General features: G+C 30.5%; 3 protein-coding genes across 6 annotated transcripts in view; all 3 read right to left on the bottom strand.

The window, feature by feature from the left end:
* Window positions 1-3,301, bottom strand: part of bowl (brother of odd with entrails limited) — a 36,442-nt gene extending 33,141 nt beyond the window's left edge. Inside the window, exon 1 of the mRNA XM_085185813.1 lies at window positions 2,922-3,301. The gene's annotated coding sequence lies outside the window, so the exon portion shown is untranslated. The remainder of the gene's footprint in view (window positions 1-2,921) is intronic.
* Window positions 3,302-5,519: 2,218 nt separating this feature from the next.
* Window positions 5,520-22,282, bottom strand: part of LOC146538920 (uncharacterized) — a 161,127-nt gene continuing 144,364 nt past the window's right edge. Inside the window, exons 15-37 of one of the 4 annotated variants that reach the window (XM_085185810.1) lie at window positions 21,602-21,733; window positions 21,098-21,265; window positions 20,919-21,002; window positions 20,669-20,819; window positions 19,951-20,470; window positions 19,375-19,676; window positions 19,060-19,272; window positions 18,790-18,874; window positions 18,199-18,714; window positions 17,984-18,107; window positions 17,539-17,762; window positions 16,918-17,123; window positions 16,478-16,660; window positions 16,110-16,230; window positions 15,500-15,625; window positions 14,917-15,057; window positions 11,809-11,961; window positions 10,870-10,946; window positions 10,349-10,522; window positions 8,659-8,847; window positions 6,402-6,588; window positions 5,847-5,982; window positions 5,520-5,638 (exon numbers count right to left, since the gene is read on the bottom strand). In XM_085185810.1, the coding sequence (XP_085041936.1) occupies window positions 5,587-5,638; window positions 5,847-5,982; window positions 6,402-6,588; window positions 8,659-8,847; window positions 10,349-10,522; window positions 10,870-10,946; window positions 11,809-11,961; window positions 14,917-15,057; window positions 15,500-15,625; window positions 16,110-16,230; window positions 16,478-16,660; window positions 16,918-17,123; window positions 17,539-17,762; window positions 17,984-18,107; window positions 18,199-18,714; window positions 18,790-18,874; window positions 19,060-19,272; window positions 19,375-19,676; window positions 19,951-20,470; window positions 20,669-20,819; window positions 20,919-21,002; window positions 21,098-21,265; window positions 21,602-21,733 (4,264 nt within the window). In that variant the 3' untranslated portion in view covers window positions 5,520-5,586. Of the gene's footprint in view, window positions 5,639-5,846; window positions 5,983-6,401; window positions 6,589-8,658; window positions 8,848-10,348; window positions 10,523-10,869; window positions 10,947-11,808; window positions 11,962-14,916; window positions 15,058-15,499; window positions 15,626-16,109; window positions 16,231-16,477; window positions 16,661-16,917; window positions 17,124-17,538; window positions 17,763-17,983; window positions 18,108-18,198; window positions 18,715-18,783; window positions 18,875-19,059; window positions 19,273-19,374; window positions 19,677-19,950; window positions 20,471-20,668; window positions 20,820-20,918; window positions 21,003-21,097; window positions 21,266-21,601; window positions 21,734-22,282 lie in introns of all 4 variants that reach the window. The other 3 variants (XM_085185809.1, XM_085185811.1, XM_085185812.1) reach the window with 3 other exon arrangements.
* Window positions 12,623-14,226, bottom strand: LOC146538921 (uncharacterized). The gene is made up of 3 exons (XM_085185817.1): window positions 13,616-14,226; window positions 13,404-13,529; window positions 12,623-13,104 (listed from the first exon to the last, which is right to left on the bottom strand). Exons 1-3 carry the CDS (start codon window positions 13,626-13,628, stop codon window positions 12,902-12,904), a joined length of 342 nt encoding a protein of 113 aa, XP_085041943.1. The 5' UTR covers window positions 13,629-14,226; the 3' UTR covers window positions 12,623-12,901.

The following is a 22,282-nucleotide window of genomic DNA, read 5'->3' as shown; positions in this document are numbered from 1 at the left end:
AAGATATCTATCTATCTTTATGTATTTTTTCCAATAATTCACCTACATTACTCAATCATTAAATGTAGAAACAACTATACGGTGTCAAACAAACAACATTCCATTAAAAAACGCGGACAATATCAAAAGGAATTATAAATAATTTTCTTGGAAGCAAATCAGCTATTAAAGGGCCGAATCGTTATTTTTCTTATCAGATATAACAATCTGTGATATACAAATATTAAATTAGTATATTGGTTACAATTACGTTTATTGTTATTGTAGGAGGCACTCTTTTTCGGTACCGCAAGGTTTCTATTGTTAATGATAAGCGGTGATAAGGATTTGATAGTGTTATCAGTTGATGGTACAGATTAACTACCTTATGTAGAACCGTGTAACTCAACTGTGTTGAATGTATGGGAAGTGACGTGACTTGTAAGCATACAATTAGAACTTAATGAAAAATTGTTTTTTTTGTTTTCCTTTTCCTGTTAAATCTTTCCTTTATAAAAGAAACATATTTTCGTTCAATCTATCTTTATGTGATTTGCCATTAAATCTAATATATCAATATGTCGGTATATCATGTAAGTTACCTATAGATGTATTTTATTGCTGATTTTACTGCTTTCTGCCTTTGAGGCAAAGGTGTTAACAGATGGACAATAAAATGATATTTAAAGTTAAAACGGAATCGTTTTTAGCTTTTGAGGTACGGATCCCTAAAAAGAGTTTTTATATAAAACGATAAATTATAAGCTTATTATTAAAAATAGCAATTTCTGTATTGTACTAGAAGCCATATTAAGAACCGTTTTCTACCCAACAAAACGAGACAACAGACGCTTAAGTAATTAAATTTTAAAATTAATAGAATAAAAAAATACTCATATAAAACTGGTACCAGCAATATATGAGAAATAAATTAAAAAAGAAACATTACAGATACTACTGTATAAATCCAGTATAATATTATAGATATGAGATGTTAATTAGTAAAGCGGCTGTCATGTAATTTATTATCTCGACACCCAAATCTAGAAGTCAATCAAGTAAATTTTCATTAATTTTATAAGATTATGATCGAATACAATCATTAGTGTCGCGAACATAGATATTTGTAATGCAATCGATAACCGCGAAACCGAAAACGGCATTCATTTAAAATGTTATAAGTACTTAAATGAATACTTACATTACTTACTGTCAGTAGCAGTTCTTAGTTTTAGGAATAACCAAATGTAAGTATATTTTACATTTAGGGTTCCGTACCTGCGTCAAAACGTAAAAACGTAACCGGTATATGATCACGTTGTTGTCTGTCTGTACGTCTGTCAAGACTATTTATCTCGAGACCGCGTGGTGGTATGAGGCTGAAATTAATATTAAATTTAAGATCTTTAGACTTTTAAAGCGTAGAAAAAATTTAGTTTCTAAGTCAACGCAATCAGAAAATACGAGCACCAACGAGCAGCAAAAACGAAGCATAAATTGCTTTGTTTTTGGTGCATTTTGTATGAAATTCGCTGCGTAATTAAAATCTATAGGATACTTCCCGTAGATCTATAGTTATAAAATTTGGCACAAATTAAGAAAAAAAATCCAAAAAGTATTTCATAGTTTCATGTCAAACAAAATATTTGAATTTGCTCACAAGCATAAGTTTGTCAACTTTCATAAGTTGTACTTCCACTGATCCTATAATCCTGAAATTGGTACGGAACCTTCGGTGCGCGAATCCAGAAAGCAACTGACCAGTTTCTTTTAATCATTAGAGTTCCTTATACTAATCTCTTGCTTAGTAACGTAACGTAACTAAAATATATTTAAAACATGAATATGAACCTTCTAAATCCACCAAATCTAAATTACTAACATTACATCAGGAGTTGACATTTTTAAATATAATTATAACAGTAACTTAAGAAGAATTGTACTGAAACGGGTGTTTGGCTCTAGAGTTTAGACAAAGAAGGCTTACCACCAAAAGTAGTTATATTAATCCTCTTATGAAATTAACAATAGAATACGCTATTGCTATTGTCTGCTAACCACAAACCTGGAGTTTTACTCCATGTGTTGGACCATACAATGGACCTCTTAGCAAGTGTACTGTGTTGGTATATGAATGAGCCATACAATATATTCTTTTTTTATGTAGACAGCTACTTTAATAGTTTTTTTCTTGACTGTAACTAATTATGACTATGTATTTTTCATATATTTTCTTAAATATTATACTTATTTTCTCATATCAGTTAACGCTATCGTGGTAGTATTTGTTTTTACATATAATGAAGGGGGGTTGAATTTGTACGCAAGGAGTGTTTATGTTTAATAAAATCGTCTCTCTTATTTCCATTTATACTTATTATGGCTATTTATTATACGATCCATCATGAAAAATGTAATATGTTTGTGAAAGGTTTGGAATAGAGAATGAAATAGAAATCTATACCTGGCCTACATTAATCAGTTTCTGAATATAATTCAAATAAAATTATATTAATTTTACTATATATATCTACTATATATACAATTAAAATATATCTGGATGTTGTTTAAAATTTAGTCAGATTAACATATATCAAGCCTATATTTATAATACTAAAACCCACATGCTAATTAATATAAACAGCTAATCTTGTAATTTATATAAATAACTTAATCTTCTTACATTGTTTTACTTTCCACAAAACAAAGCTACTGATAATCGTAATTACTCAAAACGGTGGCACCGTTGTAAACTTTAACAATGGAATTAACCCCAGACCGTTACATCAAAATCTTTATATCGTTTTGTCAACAATATAAGCTTCAAAATCAAACTTTAAACTGATTAAAAAAACAGGTAGCGTAAAACGCACCCTGCCTACCCAATTTATTCCACATCCGCCGTATTGAATTACATATTCTATAAAAAAAATCGAACTCACAAGTCGACGGGTCGTCCGATCGGTCGTCCGACGTGTGGCACGACGCCCCCAACCCTCTAAAGTCAGGTAGTTGCCAAAGTTTACAAACCGAGGGACCGCATCGGACAATGATAGATCATTGCTATTTTTTGTCACATTTCACAGTCTAACCACATCTTACGACAGGTGGATATTGTGAGCACACACAATAGAGCAGCACAGAAATGTTTATTAGCACTAATTTAAATATATATAGTTATTTCACGTTTAATTTACTAAAAACACTTAGTTATAACAGTTTTAGTTCACACTGTAATCCGTTGTTGTATCACCAAGTATAGCAATCAGGTTATCTTTCAAAGGCTGCGCGTGCGCAGACGGCGCACTATGTGGGAGTTGGGCACGTACTACTGTAGTCGACTCGACAGAGGCAGTAGCGCTCCCGTAGCCGTCCCCACTCCCCCCGCCCGGCGAAGCCTCCACACAGTTTTTACTTTGGAAGCGATAAAAAAGGGATATCGATTGTTTATTTTTCATGTTAGTAGCTTATAAGTCGTGTAAATTAACGCCCTCGTACATTTGGTCTGTATGAATTTCGTTCGTACTTGCTAATTAATAATAAAAACTAGCAAAATAAAGGCGGTTTTGTTGATTTTGTTGGGTATAAAATAGAAAATATTTTATTATTTTAATACTTTATTACAACGAATTCTATACATGCAGTCACATATAATATCTTTAAAAATCATCGAATAAGAATTTTATTACACTTAACTAAAACACTTGTCCATAGTTAATTTATATTAATAATAAATTTATATTTAAAATACATACAAACAGCGATATTCATTAAAAATATGAAATTTACTCAAAAAGCTAACATGACGTAGAAGTAAGTATCAATCTATTATCTATAATAATTAATAAACGATGTCCAACAAAAAACATATAAATTAATAATATACTAAAAAATTTAAATCTACGATAAAAATCATTATTTAAACAACTGTGATAGAGATATATACGAATAAGTATGTAGATTACGACGATAATTTTAATGTATAGGTTATTTTTTTAAAATCGAAACAATATTTTTTATCTGGAATAATTACAATGAACACATTACAATTAATATTAAATACTATTCTTTTATTTACTATATAATTAAAATCTAAATATCAACGTGCACTTATATTTTTTGTATTCTGTCTGTATGTCACCTATATATTATATTAGATTTTTCTTCACACATTAGTCTACCACAAGGCTACTTCTATAAGCTTTCAACAAAATGAGTTAATCAAGTCTTTATTTTTTATTTTTTTTATTTAAATATATTTGAGCGTTTACATTATCTATTTACATACAAACATTATTATGGATTATATTCTCTTATTTAACAATTTAATGCACGATTTAAGTCACTATACTGGACCACATTCTACTTTGAGAATTTTTTATTTCTCACAAATATCATTAGTTTTTTCTTTTAATCTCTAAACATTTTTACCTTTAATGACAATGAGTAAGCGCGATAGAACGTTATTTACAAATTTACTTAAAAATACGAAATTTTCTTCGACATCTATTTAATATGATGAAGTAACAAGATTTTTTCGAACTAACTAATTTTGGTACTGTATTTTACTGAACAGCAATGTCTGGATTTTGTATTGGTTGTCGTATTAAAATATGACAACCAATACAAAATCTACTATATGCCCGCGGCTTTACTTTTATTATGTTTGATAACTATCCAAGTACTCACGAGATATTAATTTTTCATTAATTTTTCTTGTAAATAAAAGATTTTTTTTCTATTTTAAACACTAGTTTATCAAATAAATATAAATACGATTTTCATATAATCTGATTTGGCATGTTCATATATTAAATATGCATTTAATACTTTATTCCTCTAATTTCATTTAAAAATGGCTCTCATATATCGTACAATCTTTCTAAAATCTTAGTTTAAAACATTTAATCTTTTAACAATATTCACAAGTCATGAATCTTCATATAAGTTATATTATTTATTTACCTAACGCCGTTATAATTTATAGGATTTTCCTACATCACTATCTCTACTACAATATGTCTATTTCCAAATACATTTAATATTTAATCTACTGATAGTTTCTTTTATTTTAAAGTGTCACTTTAATATTTTTTTCTCAAAAACTCCATTTTTTTTCATTTATTTTAGTCTCTTTTTGTTCAGTCAAGTATTATAGGTATATAGTACCTCGACTTTTGATATTAATACTTTATTAAATATCTATTTTAGAATAATTTGGATTAAAGCTACGTTTAATAAAACAATTTCGATGTTTATTTATGGAAAGAATTATATTAAAATAAAATGTTCTAAAAATAATAATAGATAAATATAAATTTTTCTGGATGAATATTTTTAAGGTACATTTTCTTTGATATTTGAATGGATTTTCCGGGACGGGACTTAACGTTGTCGCAATAATTTGATATATTTTGTTGTAACATCTAATTTTATAAATATTTTGTAAATAATCTGTTCTATCCAATATATATATAAATAAATTTTATAATCTGTATCTCATTTATTCTTTACAAAAGAAATAAGGAAAAAAATAAAAATAATAAAAAAGGAATAATTTAATGTAGATTATACAAATTCGAATGAATCCGAGGTGAAATGTTTTCGTCAACCGGCCTTCATCCAGCGATCTATGGAATATTCTAGAGCTGCCATCCATCTGAAATATTTGAAATCATTCAAATACAATATTTAAAAAGTAGTATAATAAATGAATCCCTTATCAATAAATATTACTTGTAAAACGATTTTACTTATACTACATTCCAATAACAAGCAACAATAATTATGGAAATGAACTAAAATATTTTTTACATTATTTAAAGTATTCATTTTCATAAGGTTTCCAAAAAAAAAAACTAAATTACCTTTTCCTGTCCATTTCAGATTCAGTATGGAAATAGAAGTGTCTCTGCTTGGGCTCTGTGGGCATCACTTCGAACGCGTACTTCTTACCGCCCGGCGAGCACGTCTGTATCCTGTAGCCGTGGAGACACGCCATACCTGCAATTATGGATATTATTGTTCAATGAAATTTGTTTCAAATTGTTGTTCATTTTGATATTTGAAAGGAACTGAATACCAACTCTATTACCCATAATTAGATTAAATACTCTTTGAACTGATAACAATATTTTTATTCACCTGACAAGGTAAAAAACTTTAACTTCGCATTTTGACTTTGAAAATCTATGTATTTTAACATAAAACGTATAAAATTTTATTTTTTTATTGTACAAAAGCTAAGATTTTTTTTTTTTTATCTATCTTATCTCTCACTATACTTGCGGGGAGGCTGAAAGAATTTAAAATTAATATAATCAGTTACGCACGTCTCTAGTGCACAGTGGGGCATTCCGTACAGATTTTAGCGACAAATATAAAATAAATAATATTTAAAATTAATAAAAAAATATACATACCAAATGCATTTTTACTGTTGCCATCATTATAAAAGTATAAACAAGCGTCCTTCAGCACACAGTATCGCTTCGCCCAGGATTTCCATTTTGAGCCTAATTTCATTAAGTATCCAAAGCAATCTGGTCTCGGTATCGATGATGGTGGAAGCTTCATATGTCTCATAGTAACCTCTAACCAGCCGTCCCTCTGTAAGTTTAAATAAATTGTAGGTTGTTGTTATATTATGAAAAAAATATAATTTGTGGGTTCCATTTAGACTCGGGGGGAAAGAATTATTATTTATTAACATTTTTATTTCCTCCCTAAGGGAACAAGACAGGGCAGTAGAGTTTCACCACTCAAGAAGAAAATTCAAAGGAAAATAGGGAATTGAATGTTTTAACACTAGAAAAATGTAATACAAAAAAATATATATGACATTTAATATAAATTGATTTTATTATTAAATTCAAAAAATAAAATATAAATAAACTAATATTTTTTTCTTAAAACTCTATTAACAAAAGTATTTCCGTTTCTACTTTAAGTATAGACGCCATCTAGATATTACACGTTGAATTATTTGTAAATAGTAAAAAAAAAAGTAATATATCATAACAAAAGTAATATATGTATGTATGTGTAAGTAATATATGTAAAAAGTAATATATGATACAGAAATATTCTTTTTGCTACATAAACATTCTTTTCATCTGCAATGAAAATAAGACGGAAATTTCTAATAGAAGTTTTTACAATTTTATGACAGCGCCATCTAGTAATATCATTTGACACTTCACAGTACCTTTGATATGAAACTGAATTAAAAGTTGACTGACGTTTCATATATTTTATTGTCATAGAGCCTTATACATAAGTTTCGTATTAAAATTAAACCACGAGTATTTTTTTTATAATCTATTGTAACCATGATAGTAAAAATGCAGCATAGTGATGTAAAACAATTAATTTTCGTGTAATTTTATTGTATTTTTCCCATGTAGAGAAACGGAAAAAGCGACTCTATCTAATCACTATTTTTATATTTTAATATAAATGATAATAAGCTTATAATTTCTCAGTGCAAACAATATAATAAAATCCACGGGGCTAAGATAACTCTATTTATTCAAGCTAATTAGCGACAATTGCAGTAAAATCGTCATATACAGGGGTATGTAATGCGTAATCTGTAGCTGCTTGCGTGGTAAAACCTTAATTTTATTATATATATTTATCTTAACTATATATAAATATAATTAATTGTAATTAAACGTGGATATTTTTAATAAATTCCATGTGGATAATAATAAAAGATAAAAAAAGATAAGTATATTTTATATGTGTGGTATTCTTTTTTAAATTATATATGCATAACATTTAAAAGTGACGTTGTCCTGTGTTTGTTAATGTTTTTTAACTCTTCGCTGTATCTTGCACTTAGCAGGGTATTATTATTTCTATTTTTATATTTATTTTATTTTATATACATATAATCTATATATATAAAAGGACTTGTCCTCACTGACTGAGGTAAGACGCACGCACAGCCGTAACCGCTGTGCGTAGAAACGTGACATTTGGACAGATGTTTACTTTCATAATCTGGACATCCACAAACTAAGAAGGGATTTTGAAAAATTTTAACCCTAAAGGGGTGAAATAGGGGTTCAAAGTTTGTATGGAAAAAAAATTAAATCGGCACCGATTTTTATAAAATTTGAAATTTAGATTTTTAAAAGTATTTAATTGAATACGTGTTTCATCGTTTTCTAGAATTCTCTCCTTAAAGGTGCAAATAAGGGGTTGAAAGTTTGTAAAGGTATTTTTTAAATCGTTACCAATTTTTATAAAATTTGAAATTCAGACTCTTAAACGTATATAATTAAACACATGTTTCATGGTTTCCTAGAATTCAACCCCTAAGGGTGCAAATAAGGGGTTGAAAGTTTGTATGGGAAAATTCTTAAATCGCCACCGATTTTTATAAAATTTGATATTTAGACTCTTAAAAATATTTAATTGAACATATGTTTCATGGTTTTCTAGAATTCACCCCCTAAGGGTGCAAATAAGGGGTTGAAAGTTTGTATGGAAAAATCTTTAAATCGCCACCGATTTTTATAAAATTTGAAATTTAGACTCTTAAAAATATTTCATTGAACACATGTTTCATGAGTTATTAGAATTCACCCTTAAATACGCAAGCGAAGCTGCGCGCGTCCGCTAGTCAGATTTATATAACATAAAGATTTTTCATATAGAAACATATTTTACCTGATTACTAGCATCAATAGCGTGTGCCAATACAGCACGCCATCTTGCTGCGGCTTCAGCTGTATCGGCGGCAAGTTGTAACCTCGCGCCGCCACCGCGCTGGAGGCGGAAAGCGTGTGGACGACCACACCGTTCTTCCTCCGTCAGCTGATAGTTGATCAGCATGAGTGCACCTACTGGGTGGATGCTCTGTGGAATATAAATTAAGTTTATTTTTTTATATTTACGCTGTCACTTAGTTGTAGAGCCTAATATTAAGATATTTTCATCGCAATTTGAGATATTGTGTGTTGAGCAGCGAAACTCTTTTTTTTCAAGATATCGTTGTTATGGGCAGTTTCATAGGTACGATCGTTACTAGAAGAAATAAAATCTTTAGGCAACATCCTGCACATCGCTGGGTAGACAGAGGGAACCTGGGAACCTGGTTTTCACAACGTGAAGCTGGTTTTTTAAACAAAAAAATGTTAATACTCCATAAAGAAGTATATGAATATAAAACAATTACAAATATAATAATAAAAACCAAGGCCTCTCATTTAAGCTTTTAAAATATTAGCTCTTTTTTGATAGTAAAAAATATATTACAATAATATTTACTACCGCTATGGCACGTAATTTATCACAGTGTCTATATAATAAATTTAATATTTTTAAGCTTTGCAAATACTTCGTCAGGTACAATTTATGGTACTACATTCTAAACTAGATTACGCTACGTTATCTTCATACATGTAAATATAATAATAAAAGTTATTATAAAACTGGCATATTTAAAAACGTAATATATAGAGGCCGATCGTTGCGCATAAGTACAAGCGAGCGACTGTAAACGTTGTGGGATCGATTCGACTCCCTTTCGAGGAATTACAATATTTAATATCAATTCCTCACTCTAGTAATGAGGCAAAAGTCTTCATAGAAACGGAGTGACTTAACACTAGGTTTCCAGAATTCCTGTACCTATGTTACTTTGTGTGAGATACAACGAAAATATAAAAGAAAAATATAAAATTATGTATGATTTACATAGTAATGTATCTCTCGTATGTTTTGTGGTTAGCAGTGACAATCTAGTCGTATACAATTTCAGACCTCGCTTTATGTACATTTTAGTACTAATACGTCTTGAATAACGGAATATAACGCTGTTTTTATATATTTTCTGTGGTCAGTCAAGGCGCAGGGGCACAAAGTGTGGCTGTAAAACCGACTGGTTCTGGATTCGATCCCAACCCCATGAAGAGATGAAATATTTATTTAAATTTTTATTTCCATTTCTTCGCTCTGGTGTCGAAGCCAAAGCGCGGCGTTGAGTTCCGCCACTCAACACGCAATGTCCCCAGAGTGCCATTAGGTTCCTTCTACCTACCCTGCTGTGTGCGGGATACAAGATTACCGAAAATCAAACTCAATTATAACTAATTATAATAGAAAAATATATAAGACTCTAAAGTCTTACTTCACAACTGTACATTTGATGTGAATTATAGAATATTATCATGGCGAAGTAGGATTGCTTCAATTATAAATAAATTCGAGAGCCGCTTGAACTGGCTTGGTCTGGTAGAGTAAGCGAAAAAAAGAAGAAATATTTTGGACGCCTAAATATTAGGTTCTACTTGCCTACATTTCCTGGCGGGAAGAAAGTGAGTAACTAATAGCAGTATAGAAATAGTGTTATACTAACCGAATCTGTCTTGTAGTAGTAAAGACAGTTATCCCTCTTCAGTACGAACCAACGTCGCGTCCAATGCAAGGTATGTGTGCGGGTTAACGCCGCCCGCCATAAGTAACCGGAGTAGAGCGCCGCAGGTCCACCCTCGTGTGCTAGGGAGGCCACTACTTCACATGTTCTTGCTACCTTTAAGGAGAATAGAGTTTGTATTTGTAGATTTGCATGTTAAAAATCAATAAAAATATTTTTTTTAAACTATTCTATAGTAGTATCGTTTTTGTAACTTGATGTATAACCGAATAATGGAAAAAAAATCAAGATGGTGGATAGTGGAGTGTTTTGTTTTTAAGTTTATGTAAATTCCTTATAAAGGAGTCTGGCTTCGTCTGACCCGTTGTATAAGAATGTGCTTATAATAAATAATCATATTAAATTAAATATTATTGAGTGATTTAAGAAATATAGTTTTTTGCTAGTACAAGATTTAAAAAAAAAACAGTTAAAAATAGATATTAATTAAGTTAATAACTTACATCTAATTCCAGAACCTCAGAGCCAGAGTGAGCTATTTTCACGACTTCTGAGTGGGTTTTGTCTAGGACATTGATACCTGAAAGCAAAATACAAATCATGTCAGTATTGATGGTCTCTAAAGAGAACATCAGGTGGTCCATCATCAGAAAATTTTTGGTTAAACTGATTTTGGTGAACTGACTTTCAATATTGGTGTCGGATCGAGAAAATAAAAAAAAAAAATAAGATTTGATAGACTCCACTAATATTTTACTATATCAACACTTTAAATAGAAATTAGGTATAAGTCCTGAAGAGAATTTTAAACTCTATAAGCTTAGTATATAGAGCTTAAAATTCACTTTAGATAAATATTTGTAGTAACTGTAATAAACATTACAACTGTACTAGCTTCCTCTACAGTGGAATTAGGCATTCGTCCTAATATGAATCATGGAAAACTAACAATTACTCTGCGTAAAATTGGTTTATATTTGCATAGCATATATTTTGTCAATATTGACAATTTTTATATGGTTTTAATATTAAACTGAGGAAGTTTGTCATATTTTATTAATTATATTTGTTCGACTCATCATGAATAGTGAAAAAAATTCAATTACGTTTGATGCTTTTATTACTATAGTTGCTTTATATACTATCCTAATCACAGTATATAAAGCAGTGAACCTAAAAAAAAACTGGCATCTACATTAAAATTTCATTAAAATTATAAATGGGGATGAAAATAATAAACTAAATTCGTTATTCTTGCTTTACAAAATAAAAGAAAAAGAAAAGTTTTAAAAATAAAAAGGGTGACTATTAAATCTATCTAACTTTTATATATTTTTTGTTATTGTGTTATATGTTTATGTGGTATTATACATTTTATATTATGGGGCCCCGTTCTTAAGGATTTTTTTAAAGTTTTTAATGAAAAATATAGTAATATTTACCATTAACAGCAATAATAATATCGCCAACTTCGAGCCCAGAGGTCTCGGCCGGCGTGTCGGGTTCGATCGCGGACACCACGACTGGCTTGCTCCCGTGTATTCTGAATCCGAACTCTTCATTTCCACGTCGAACTACCACTGTTTTATCGCTTTCTGGAAATTAAAACCACTGATAGTTTGAAACAAGTAAATAATATATTATATTGCCGTTAACAAACGTTAATAAAATGTAAAATATTAGCATTAATTATAATAAACATATACTTTTAAGATTTATTGAGGAAAAAAACGAAACAATTGAAAATCGGTGGACATACACGGAAGTGAAATGGATAGGTACTGAGTTCCTCTACCTATAGACAACCGTTGATCTAACGATCACATTACATCCTGTATATGATTTTTATTTAGTTTAAATTTATTTAACTTCATAGCTGACATTGTATCCGCCTCTAGCATGATAGGCATCTGGTGTTAAGACATTCCAATCCCCAATTCACCTTCTTTTGCTTCGTTTCCAGAGCAAGGAAACGAAAGTAAAAAATATTTCAGCCTCCGAGTGGGAGGGAATAGAAGCCAAAACGGTCGCGTTTATAGTCGCACGCTTGTGTCGCTGCGCCACCACTAGCCTCAGTTAATTAAGTAAGTTTAATAAGAACAATGTTGAAAAATGGTAATCCAGCAATGTCGTTTAATAATAAGTATTCAATAATTTCTCAAGTTAGTAAACAGAAATTTATTTGATTTTACAATTTAGATTTATTTACAGTTGATACTCGTTTTACAAAATATAAATAACACAAATAAATAATTATAAAGGAAAGGGAACATCATTATACAAAAGTTAAATTAAATCATCGTTAGTTTTGACATTTTGACATTTTAATGATTGATAATTTTATAATTTTAGGAAATAACAGCTAAGAACGGAGAGATGTAAGAGAAGACTACAAACTCTATATACTTTCCAAAATTCATATACATAGTAAAAACAATAACTCATCAACAAACCAATAAAGCTCAAACGCAATAACACCAATAACGCTTTCAGGAATGTAAATGTATCGCCGTCCCTGACCCAATATTTGCTTATCTAAGTAGTACAACGTAAAAGCTCGTCTATAAGCCGAGAACGACGGCCGTGACACAAATACAAACAGCCGATGTGTGGAGGATACACCAGGTTAGGTTCACCATATGACTTTCCCTGAATATTTGGCGTAAATCCAAACATTATCGACATTACTTCTTTCCATTCAGAAAATGGTAAAATACTTTTCTTCTCGTTGCAACGATCTGCAATATATGAATTTGGTGCAGTGATCTACTGTCGTCTTTAAATAGCTAAGATGAAAATAGATGTTAGCGTTTAATAATATTTATTTGTATATATTGTATTGATAGACCAAGAGTTATTAGGAAATTCTAAATAGTTGATAACTAAGAAATTAGTTAAAAAAGTTTAATTGATAATTGGTCAAGTCATAATTATTATAATAACTATGCTATCAAGCTGTTAAGACAAAAAAATATATACGTATGTAAAATATTATTATTATTTTGTAATCTAAGAAATGAATAAACGAAACTATTACCACAAGGTTCCAAAGCTACAAGTTTATTCGCTTGCGTCTGCCGACACCAGAGCACCAGCATCAGTTTAAAAATCTCTTCCAATTTCTGCCTTAAATTCCCAGCGGGATTGTTCGTACTGAGATTGACTAAAAGAAAACATTCAAGTATTCCTTGCATAATAATGAACAAGATATTTAAACAGTAATTTAATTTAATAAAGACACAAACTTACTACTTTGCCGCATTTTTCCAAATACACACTTTGAACTTAGTAAAGATTCTAATAACCTCTTTCACACTTGCACATAAAAAAAAATAGTCTCGTAAACACTATAACATAAGCCAAATCTCAACGTCAAATCGATAGAATGTAGAATCAGGTATATATAATAAAGGACGGGAGAGTATCGTCTGGCCGTAGTCGCGTGTCTGCATCGACTAAGGAATGACGTATGGCGCTTATATAAAATTAAATTTAGTTCTCGGATCGGTCAGTAACAGTTGGTTGTATCGGTACATTTTTAATACAATAAATTTAGAAAAAGTGACTCACTTTGCATTTTTTATTTACACTAGAATAGAATCGACGATAGCTCTGTCGTCGATGACGATGCAAACGCTTTTTATAATTCAGTAAAAAATGTCAATGGCGAAAGGGGGTTTGCGTAATAGAACAATAATTATGTTGCCAATACAAAAGATACAAAATTTCGAGGGTTTCTCTCAAAATATAAGGTGTGAGAGTTATTTAAGAAATGAGAATCAGAAATAGAACTCACGTCACAGTTAGAAGTGGATCGGTTAACGCACGCGGCGTTAGCGTTTGTGACGCAACTGTCAATGGTCTCATTAATTTTAAATTGTAATTACATAAAAGTTTTGTATACTTTGTATATCCTTTAGTATTTTAGAGAACTTTTATCCTATTAGTTTTATTTATTTTATGATTACTAAACAGATTAGTAGGTATAGGTTATTGTGGTTGTTTTATAATATTAGCATACATAATAATCTATACTAATATTATAATTAGATATATTAAAAAAAATATTCCAAATTTAAGAGAAAAACTAAAGAAGTAACCTATTTACATAAAGCGCCCACAATTTAAAATTATAATCGATCATAAATCATCAATGATATTCAACCCCACAAAATTATATTTTACATTCAATTGGTGGGTGCGTCCATTCATTAAATTGGCTGAAATTAAATTTATTATATCCAATACGATAATTGACAGATCAAACTTTGAGTGCCCCTGGTGACGCGTGCGATGAGATACTACAGGAAATAAACATAGACTATAGGCAAAAGGAGCACAGGAGCTCTCCATCCAGTTGGACTGACAGACGGTAGGACTAAAAAATCTCGCTGAGTTTATAACACCGATTCTTCTCAGGTGTGAGGCAGCAACTTTACTGAACTGGTGGTAAATTATTTAACGTTCAAAAAATAATACATGTATCTTGTTCAGCAGACAGCAGTGGACTGTAAAAGCTGATGGATGGATGGATGGAAATATGGACTTACCAAAACTATCATCAGCCTGTCGCTTATTCAGTTCGATGCAAGCGCGGCGATGTACAAGACGGTGTGTGAGCGCTACGTAACGCTTGTTGAATTCCGTTTCAGATTCAGTGGGATCCTCGTCTTGTAGTCTATCCATGACATCTGTTAAATAACTTATTTAGTTCCAATTTTTGTATATAGTATAATTATATTAAAAATATTGTCGTTATATTGCCTTGCTTACTTTATGGATGTTAAATATATTTTTTTTCTACTCTATAGGAATTTCATGAGCATATTAAAGACTTCTAAATTTTTATTTATAGTAGAATGCTATATTTTAGTTACATGCGTTTATATAATGCGTTTTTCATATCAATTTTTTACCCTCCTTTTAAAAATAAGAAACTAATTTAGCTTCTACATTTTTAGTTACATTTAGTAACAAAATATTAAGAAATATACAAAAAAAATAACTCGGCGGGTCTCGAAACCACTAAACGTAGATTTCTAAATATTTTCCTCAGTATGTGGATAACTCCTTACAATTAATATATGGCAATACTTTTAAGTATTTAAAAATTAAATTGAAATAAAACCTAACCTGGTGGTATTCTTGTCCAGTTATCGTCGTTTTCTGACAGCAGTATCCAGTTGCCGCACCACCACGGCGTCGCGTAAACTCCTTTTTCGTCTTCTCCATCTGAACCACCTGAATTTACTTCACGTTCTGTTAACAATAATTAAACTTTGTAAATAATATTTTAATTATGACGATATAATCGAAAATAAATAAGTTACGCCTGGTCGCATTAACATAGCAACATTTAGTTTTCATCTTACAAAATAATTGCCATAATATCTCCTTAAGACTACTTAAACTAAAATTTTATTTTCAAGAATATATTAAAAATATTAATAAAATACCAATATATCAATAATCTTTTCAGTTTTTTCAGTCGCGTCCGCCTGTAAATGTAGAAGTTGTGGTTTCGATTCCCACTCAAGGCAATGAAAGGTTTTCAATTTCCTATTCTGATAAAAAAAAGTACAGCGTTTATTTGCAAATTTTTGCTAAGAGCAGAGAACAGTCTCGTTACAGAGCACTAGATTCTTTAGATTACTAACACAGCACTATGTTCTTTCTATTTACTCTACAATTTGAGTTACTGCGTGAAGCTAAAAAAATAAAAAATAAAACAGTAATTGGTCACCATCTGGATCAGCATCGTCGGCTGTATCAAGATTGTCAATGGAGTTGCCGGCTGACCGCGCGATACGGGTGTCTTGAGGTTTCTCGATACCAGCGTAATCTTCTTTACCCCTTTCTTCTGACTATAGAAATTAGATATGATTTTAGTGAAATATTTCGCAATTAATTTTGATATAAAAAATATATTTTTTCAATACTAATACTAATCACTCTTGAAATCTTCAAGAGTTATTCCATTATAAAAGTCACTAGAGCGCCACTTTAGTATATTATAAACAATAAAATATTTTATAAAATGCACTTATAAGTACAGTACTTTAATAAATTATTAACAAGTATACAGAATATCAATATTTTTTTTAGTATTACCTTAGCTCGAACATCCTGACGGTGTCGATAATGTCTAGATTTATCTTCAGAACGGTATCTTTTGTCTAATTTCTTATATAATCTAACACCACTTGTATGTTTCTTTGTGACACTACAAGATGGTGAATCAGCGAACCCTGCTGGTGCGGGCACTATATCCGGCGTTGCGTCTACGTAGGAGTCCTTAAAGTAAATGTTATTTTGTACTTTATATGAAAATCTAATTGGGTATATTTAGATTTTTAAAAGTTACCCATTTTCATGGCCTATTTGGAAAAGGGCTGTTATTTGAACTGATTGTACATGTCGTTCTACGAGTATACTCATATGTGATGATTGTAGGATCGGTTATTAAACTGAGTGACATGTCACTAGGCTAGGTTAGGTAAGCTCTATACCTATCTCGTGAAATGAAAAAGAAATAAATAAAAAATACTCACCTCAGTATGAGTAGACGTTCTGGACGCTCGATCTGTACCATCATTCTGGGCAGTCACAATATGGACCTCTTTCCCACAATGTAGGCAATGTGCCTTTGCCTCACACTCTCCCGCCAAATGCTCTGTATGCTCCGAGTAGAACACTGAATCGGAACCTGGAGACACGGAGCGTAAGGATTCTGCTGATGCCGCTGCGAATTTACCATCTGTTGTGAACAGTTGGGCTAATGAAGCTGAGTTTTGTACGAACTGCCATTACCCTTTCAGTTACTTTAACACCAAAAACAGGTTATTAAATCTCCTCATATATGTAAAAAGGAATACATAAGTGTTGTAGAAACAAATAATTATAAAATTATGATATAAGAATTTGGAAGTGGCGTTTGCGTTATTGCATAGCAAGAAAGTGGTTATCAAATGTCTTTATTTAGTGCAACAATATATTGAAGTCGTGAAGTATTGAAGTCAACAAATAAGTTATTAAAAATGCTGTCTCTGTATTTACAAATGAGCTAATATCAATATCTTGAAGATTGGGCGGAAGTTGGGGAGCGGAATATCTTAACACTAAGTTCCCACAGCCTAATCTGCTATATGCTACAAAAATAACCATATAACTACCTTTCTCCGGCTTTTTATGATGTCGTGGTGATGTTGTAGGGCTCTTTACATATCTTAATGGAGTTAATCTTGATCCAGCACTAGTTAACATTCTAGCAGTTTCAATATCTTCTGCTTCCAACGAACTCATACAAGGGACGGTCGGGATTGATTGTTTTCGCCGAGGTAAGCTTCCAGGTAGTGATATGCTTTCATTTGAACCACTTTTCCGTCTTGGCCTACAACTAAAAAATAAATAATATCGCTATAAAGTGAAAAAAAAAATTATTAAGATTATATTAGAATATGTATAAAAAAATAACATAACGGAACTAGATCCTGCATCTCTTGGAAACCGTGGATTCACACACTACAAAAAGGAAAAAAAAAGAAGCGCATAAAATTTGAATGCGCCCTAAAATACATTTTAAATCAAAATTAATATAAATATTAAAAATCCTCAAACCTATATCCAGAATGATTGTTAGAAGTGGGAGATTTGGTTGAGTTTATATTATTTGCAGTCTTTCTTCGCGGACTATCTCGCAATCGTCTGTGTTTCCTAGGAGATACATTGCCATTACCGACACCTGAAATATTTATTATAAAATATATATTTTTTTAATAAAAAAATAACATTTACAATATCTCAATCAGTTCTTTGAAATTAAATAATTCTACCTTCTTTCCTATATTGCTCACTAGAATCATCTGATGTCGGGATGTTTAAATGCAATTTGACATTAGATCTGTAACTGCCATCTATAGTCTTACTTTGTGTGGGACTTTTGGCTTTTAGTTTAGTTCTTTTAACATGTCTTTCTCTCTCCATCGGTCTTTTAATATCGTTTTCCTTATCCTTAACGGTTTTTTCTTTCACAATTTTTTCGACATCCACCGGTTCTCTTGGGGACGATTGTATGCTTTTCGATTTTTCAATAAAATGCGTTTTCTTTTTTCGCACTTCAGGCACTTTTTCCTCTAAAGGTGATTTTGTTTTTGTTGCATTTCTCTCAGAACGGTAAATGTTATCAAGATCTTTAGGTTTTTTACCCCAATCATCTTGCGAAGTAGATATGGATTCGTCATACGATTTTGAAAATTCAAGAGTGAAAGCTTTCTTTTTTCGCCTCTTTTCTTCCGATGCCCATGCCTTTGATCTATTCGTCGATCTATATTTTTGACTATGCTTGTACGCTGTAAAGATTTTTAAGAATTAGAGTCTTAAATTATACATATGAAAAATAAACTATTATATTATCTTACTTAGACCTCCATCATCGTCATCCTCGATAGGACTTTCATAATATCCTGATGAAGAATAGTGAACGCTTCTCTCATCATCAGACAAGGAACCCTGTTTTGAATAACGTATAAATGTTATATGAACAGTTTGTATTAAATTACAAATAAAATCTAATTATATATAAATGAAAATAAATTGTTTGATTTACAAAACACTTATCAAATGCAGAGAAGAAAAAATATATAAAAATCAACTTGCGTTTCCTTAATTCGAAATTAATTTTTAAAAATACGTACCACCATCTTAGGCACTAATTGTTCTTTCTTTTCAGAAACTTTTTTATCTTCTTTTTGTTTAATTTCTTTCTTTTCAATTTTTTCTGGTAATTCTTTTATTTTATCAGTTATACATTTATCAGTAGATTCAGTTACATTAGGATTTGAACCACCAATACTATAGCTACCACTTGAACTGCTTTTCCCGCTTATACCTTCTCGCGAACCAGTACTCTGTAAAAAAAATGTATAAATCATATATAATTAAATATAAAATTCAATTTTTATTTGCGAATTTTCGCTTCGGCATAGTATATTAAAAACTAATCAACTTACTGTTTTAGTAGGCACTTCATTTCTAATTTTTACTATTTCAGTCTTAACTTTTCTACTATCCACAGGTGTTATATCTGCCTTAACTTCGAATCGTTCTACTGATGGTTTCTGTATTCTTTCGGGTAATGGCAATGGCGGAGATGATAAGTCAGGAACAATAAAATCTTCTCTTATTTCTAAAGGTGGTGAAAAACTTGGCACTATTAAGTCTTCAGCTACATTATCAGTTTTAGTAGAAGAATATAAACTAGACGCGCTTTCGAATGATGAGCCGTCTTGTGGTTTATTGTTACTCTCTGAGTCTGCAAAAATAAATAAAATACACAAAAAACAAAAAAACCGAAAAGTAGTAATATTTAAGACTAAGACTTGAACCTGCGGTTTTGGGATATCTTCTAACAATAATACTACAAAACGTAAAAATGTTTTTTTTAAAATGATGTCAGTATCTTAAATACCTAATAATATACAAGATTTTTTAGCCATTGTAACTAGGCCTCTATATATACCATTAGCTTCTTAGATGCTGACATATAAAATTATAATATAATATGTATGTATATTAATTACACTTACTGTGATTTTGATTTCTACTATTACTCTTTTTTGAACTGTCTGAATTAGCTGTAACATAATCTTCTGTTGTAGTAGTACTTTCTGATACATCTGTCGTATTAATTTTCCCTGAATCTGTGCGAGCTAGACTTGTTTCACTACTCGCGGCTTTGGGAAGTTCAGACGGAGTTGTAACTGCTTGATTTGGAATTGTACCATTTGGTTCCTTTTGTTGCGCTTTTCTTTGTAACTCTTGTCGTCTAGACGGACTCAATGCTCTCTCACGTTTCTTATTAATAAAACTGGGCGTTCTTTTAAAGGGAATATCCGATAAGTCTAAACTAGGATGGGTTATTGCAATGGCGGGTGTGTGATTTGGTTTCATTTGAGATGGAGATAGGGATTTAGATATAGTTGGCTGTTTTGTTATTGGTAAGGATATGTTGGGAACAACGGCTGGCGGAGACAGAGATTGTCGAGTTTGTTGTGAACTTGAACTTGATGTATCTAGCTTATTACGTGGTGAAGTAGGTGATTGACTCTGAAATGATATAACATGATTATTTATATTTTATTAATTTTTAAAGTAACAAATTGGTTATGAAATATTTTACGGTATACTTTGTTTAGCCATATAAATAAAATTATCCAAAACTTCTAAGCTTAAGTCAATCCTTTAAAGTAGTTACAAGATTAAAATTGTTAATGATTAAATTTTATTAAAGTAAAACTGTCATACTTGAGAAGCATCAAATTCCTCATCTAAAGCATCTGTGTCTAAAGATGATCTTTGTTGATGTTGCAATAATAATAATTGTTTTCTTCGCGATGTTGGAGTTAATAATGCTAGTGCACCAGGAGACGTTGCTAAAGAACTTAAATCTGAAGAACTGTAAAAAATAAGTTTAATTTAAAAATTAATGTAGTTATGTTGTTGTATTTTTCAATTTATATATAAACAAGCATTTTTTAAAGGAAAAAAAAATGACCTTATAACAGTTCCATTATCTGTACCAGAATCCACTTGTAACACCGTTGTTTGCGATTCATTCCACATTCCATCAGAATGATCTCTATTAAAAAAAATATTAAATTTCAATACAAATGTCACACTTACATATTTTAATTTTTTATTATGAAAAGATAAATATAATAAAAGATAACAAACCTGCTATGATCTACAGTAAGGGATTCATTTGAAGCGCAAGGCGAGATCTTTTCTAATGGAGCAAGTATTGTCGTAACGTTGTTTGAAATTATTGCTCTTTTAATTTTTTGTTCAACATCTATATCACAACTGACTGGATCCGGTGATGCTGGACTTGATTTAGCAGTACTGAAAGTTTATGAATCATGAGATTTTATTTAAATGGTTATAATATCTTTCATCAATTAATCTTAAGGATTTGGATATTCTGGCAAATTAAGCATAATCTCAATTCTTTATAGACTTATAAGTTTGTATTTAGTTTTAAATTCAAAATGTATTACATTACAATTTATTAATGATGTATTTAAAAGACATAAACATATTTAATAATGTAAGAGCGTAAAATAAGCATTTTTTTCAATATTACTTCTAAAGCGATTTCGAAAATATTCAGGCAATTTACTACCATTAGCAGTAGAAAATCAATGCTACAATAGTTTAAAGCTTATTGCAAATACCCACCCATCTAGTGGAACTCCATCAACTCGTTCAGTTTTTTCCTCAAAGCTAACACTCCGAATTCTAAAAGGTTCATGCTTGTAACTAATGTACTTTTCATGAAAATCTTCGTATGGAGCATTACCATCTGAAGAACTACGAAGAGAATTTATGGATGAGTGAAAGCGTAAGCAATTTTTTAAAGTTATTGTACAGAAGAAAAGTATTTTTTTTCATCAGTAAATTACGAAGTTGCTAAGTTAAAAATTAGTAATTTTTTGTAAGCATACTTTTTTTTGTAAGTAAGTGTATTTATAACATAAGAAAGAAATATTTTATTAGCAGAAGCTCAGTTCCGGTCGGTGGGCGATGATTTTTATGAGAGTGCCTCTAGACTAATTGTTTTATTAAATGATCTACCAATAAAAGTGAGTAAGTTGATAAAATTACTTCGTATCCGACTGTTAATTATTAAATAGAGAGAAAAGTGTAAATAATCATACATTTTACAATTTATTTTACTGGATTTTACATTTTTTTAAGATAAGCATGTTGATTAACTTGCAGCAAAATATAAAACAATTAAATATTTTAATTGTAATAAAACACATATGTACATTTTAAAAAACATAATAAAATAATACTTAAAATAAATTTTGTGTAGGTTGGAACTATTTTAGGCAATATTCAACTTACTCACATAAA

This window comes from Heliconius melpomene, chromosome 5, assembly GCF_056956725.1.
Source record: "Heliconius melpomene rosina isolate 202511_hmr_F chromosome 5, ASM5695672v1, whole genome shotgun sequence".
Taxonomy (NCBI): Eukaryota; Metazoa; Arthropoda; class Insecta; order Lepidoptera; family Nymphalidae; genus Heliconius; species Heliconius melpomene.
The sequence above is the reverse complement of the archived record's forward strand: the minus strand, read 5'-3'. Positions and strand labels throughout refer to the sequence as shown.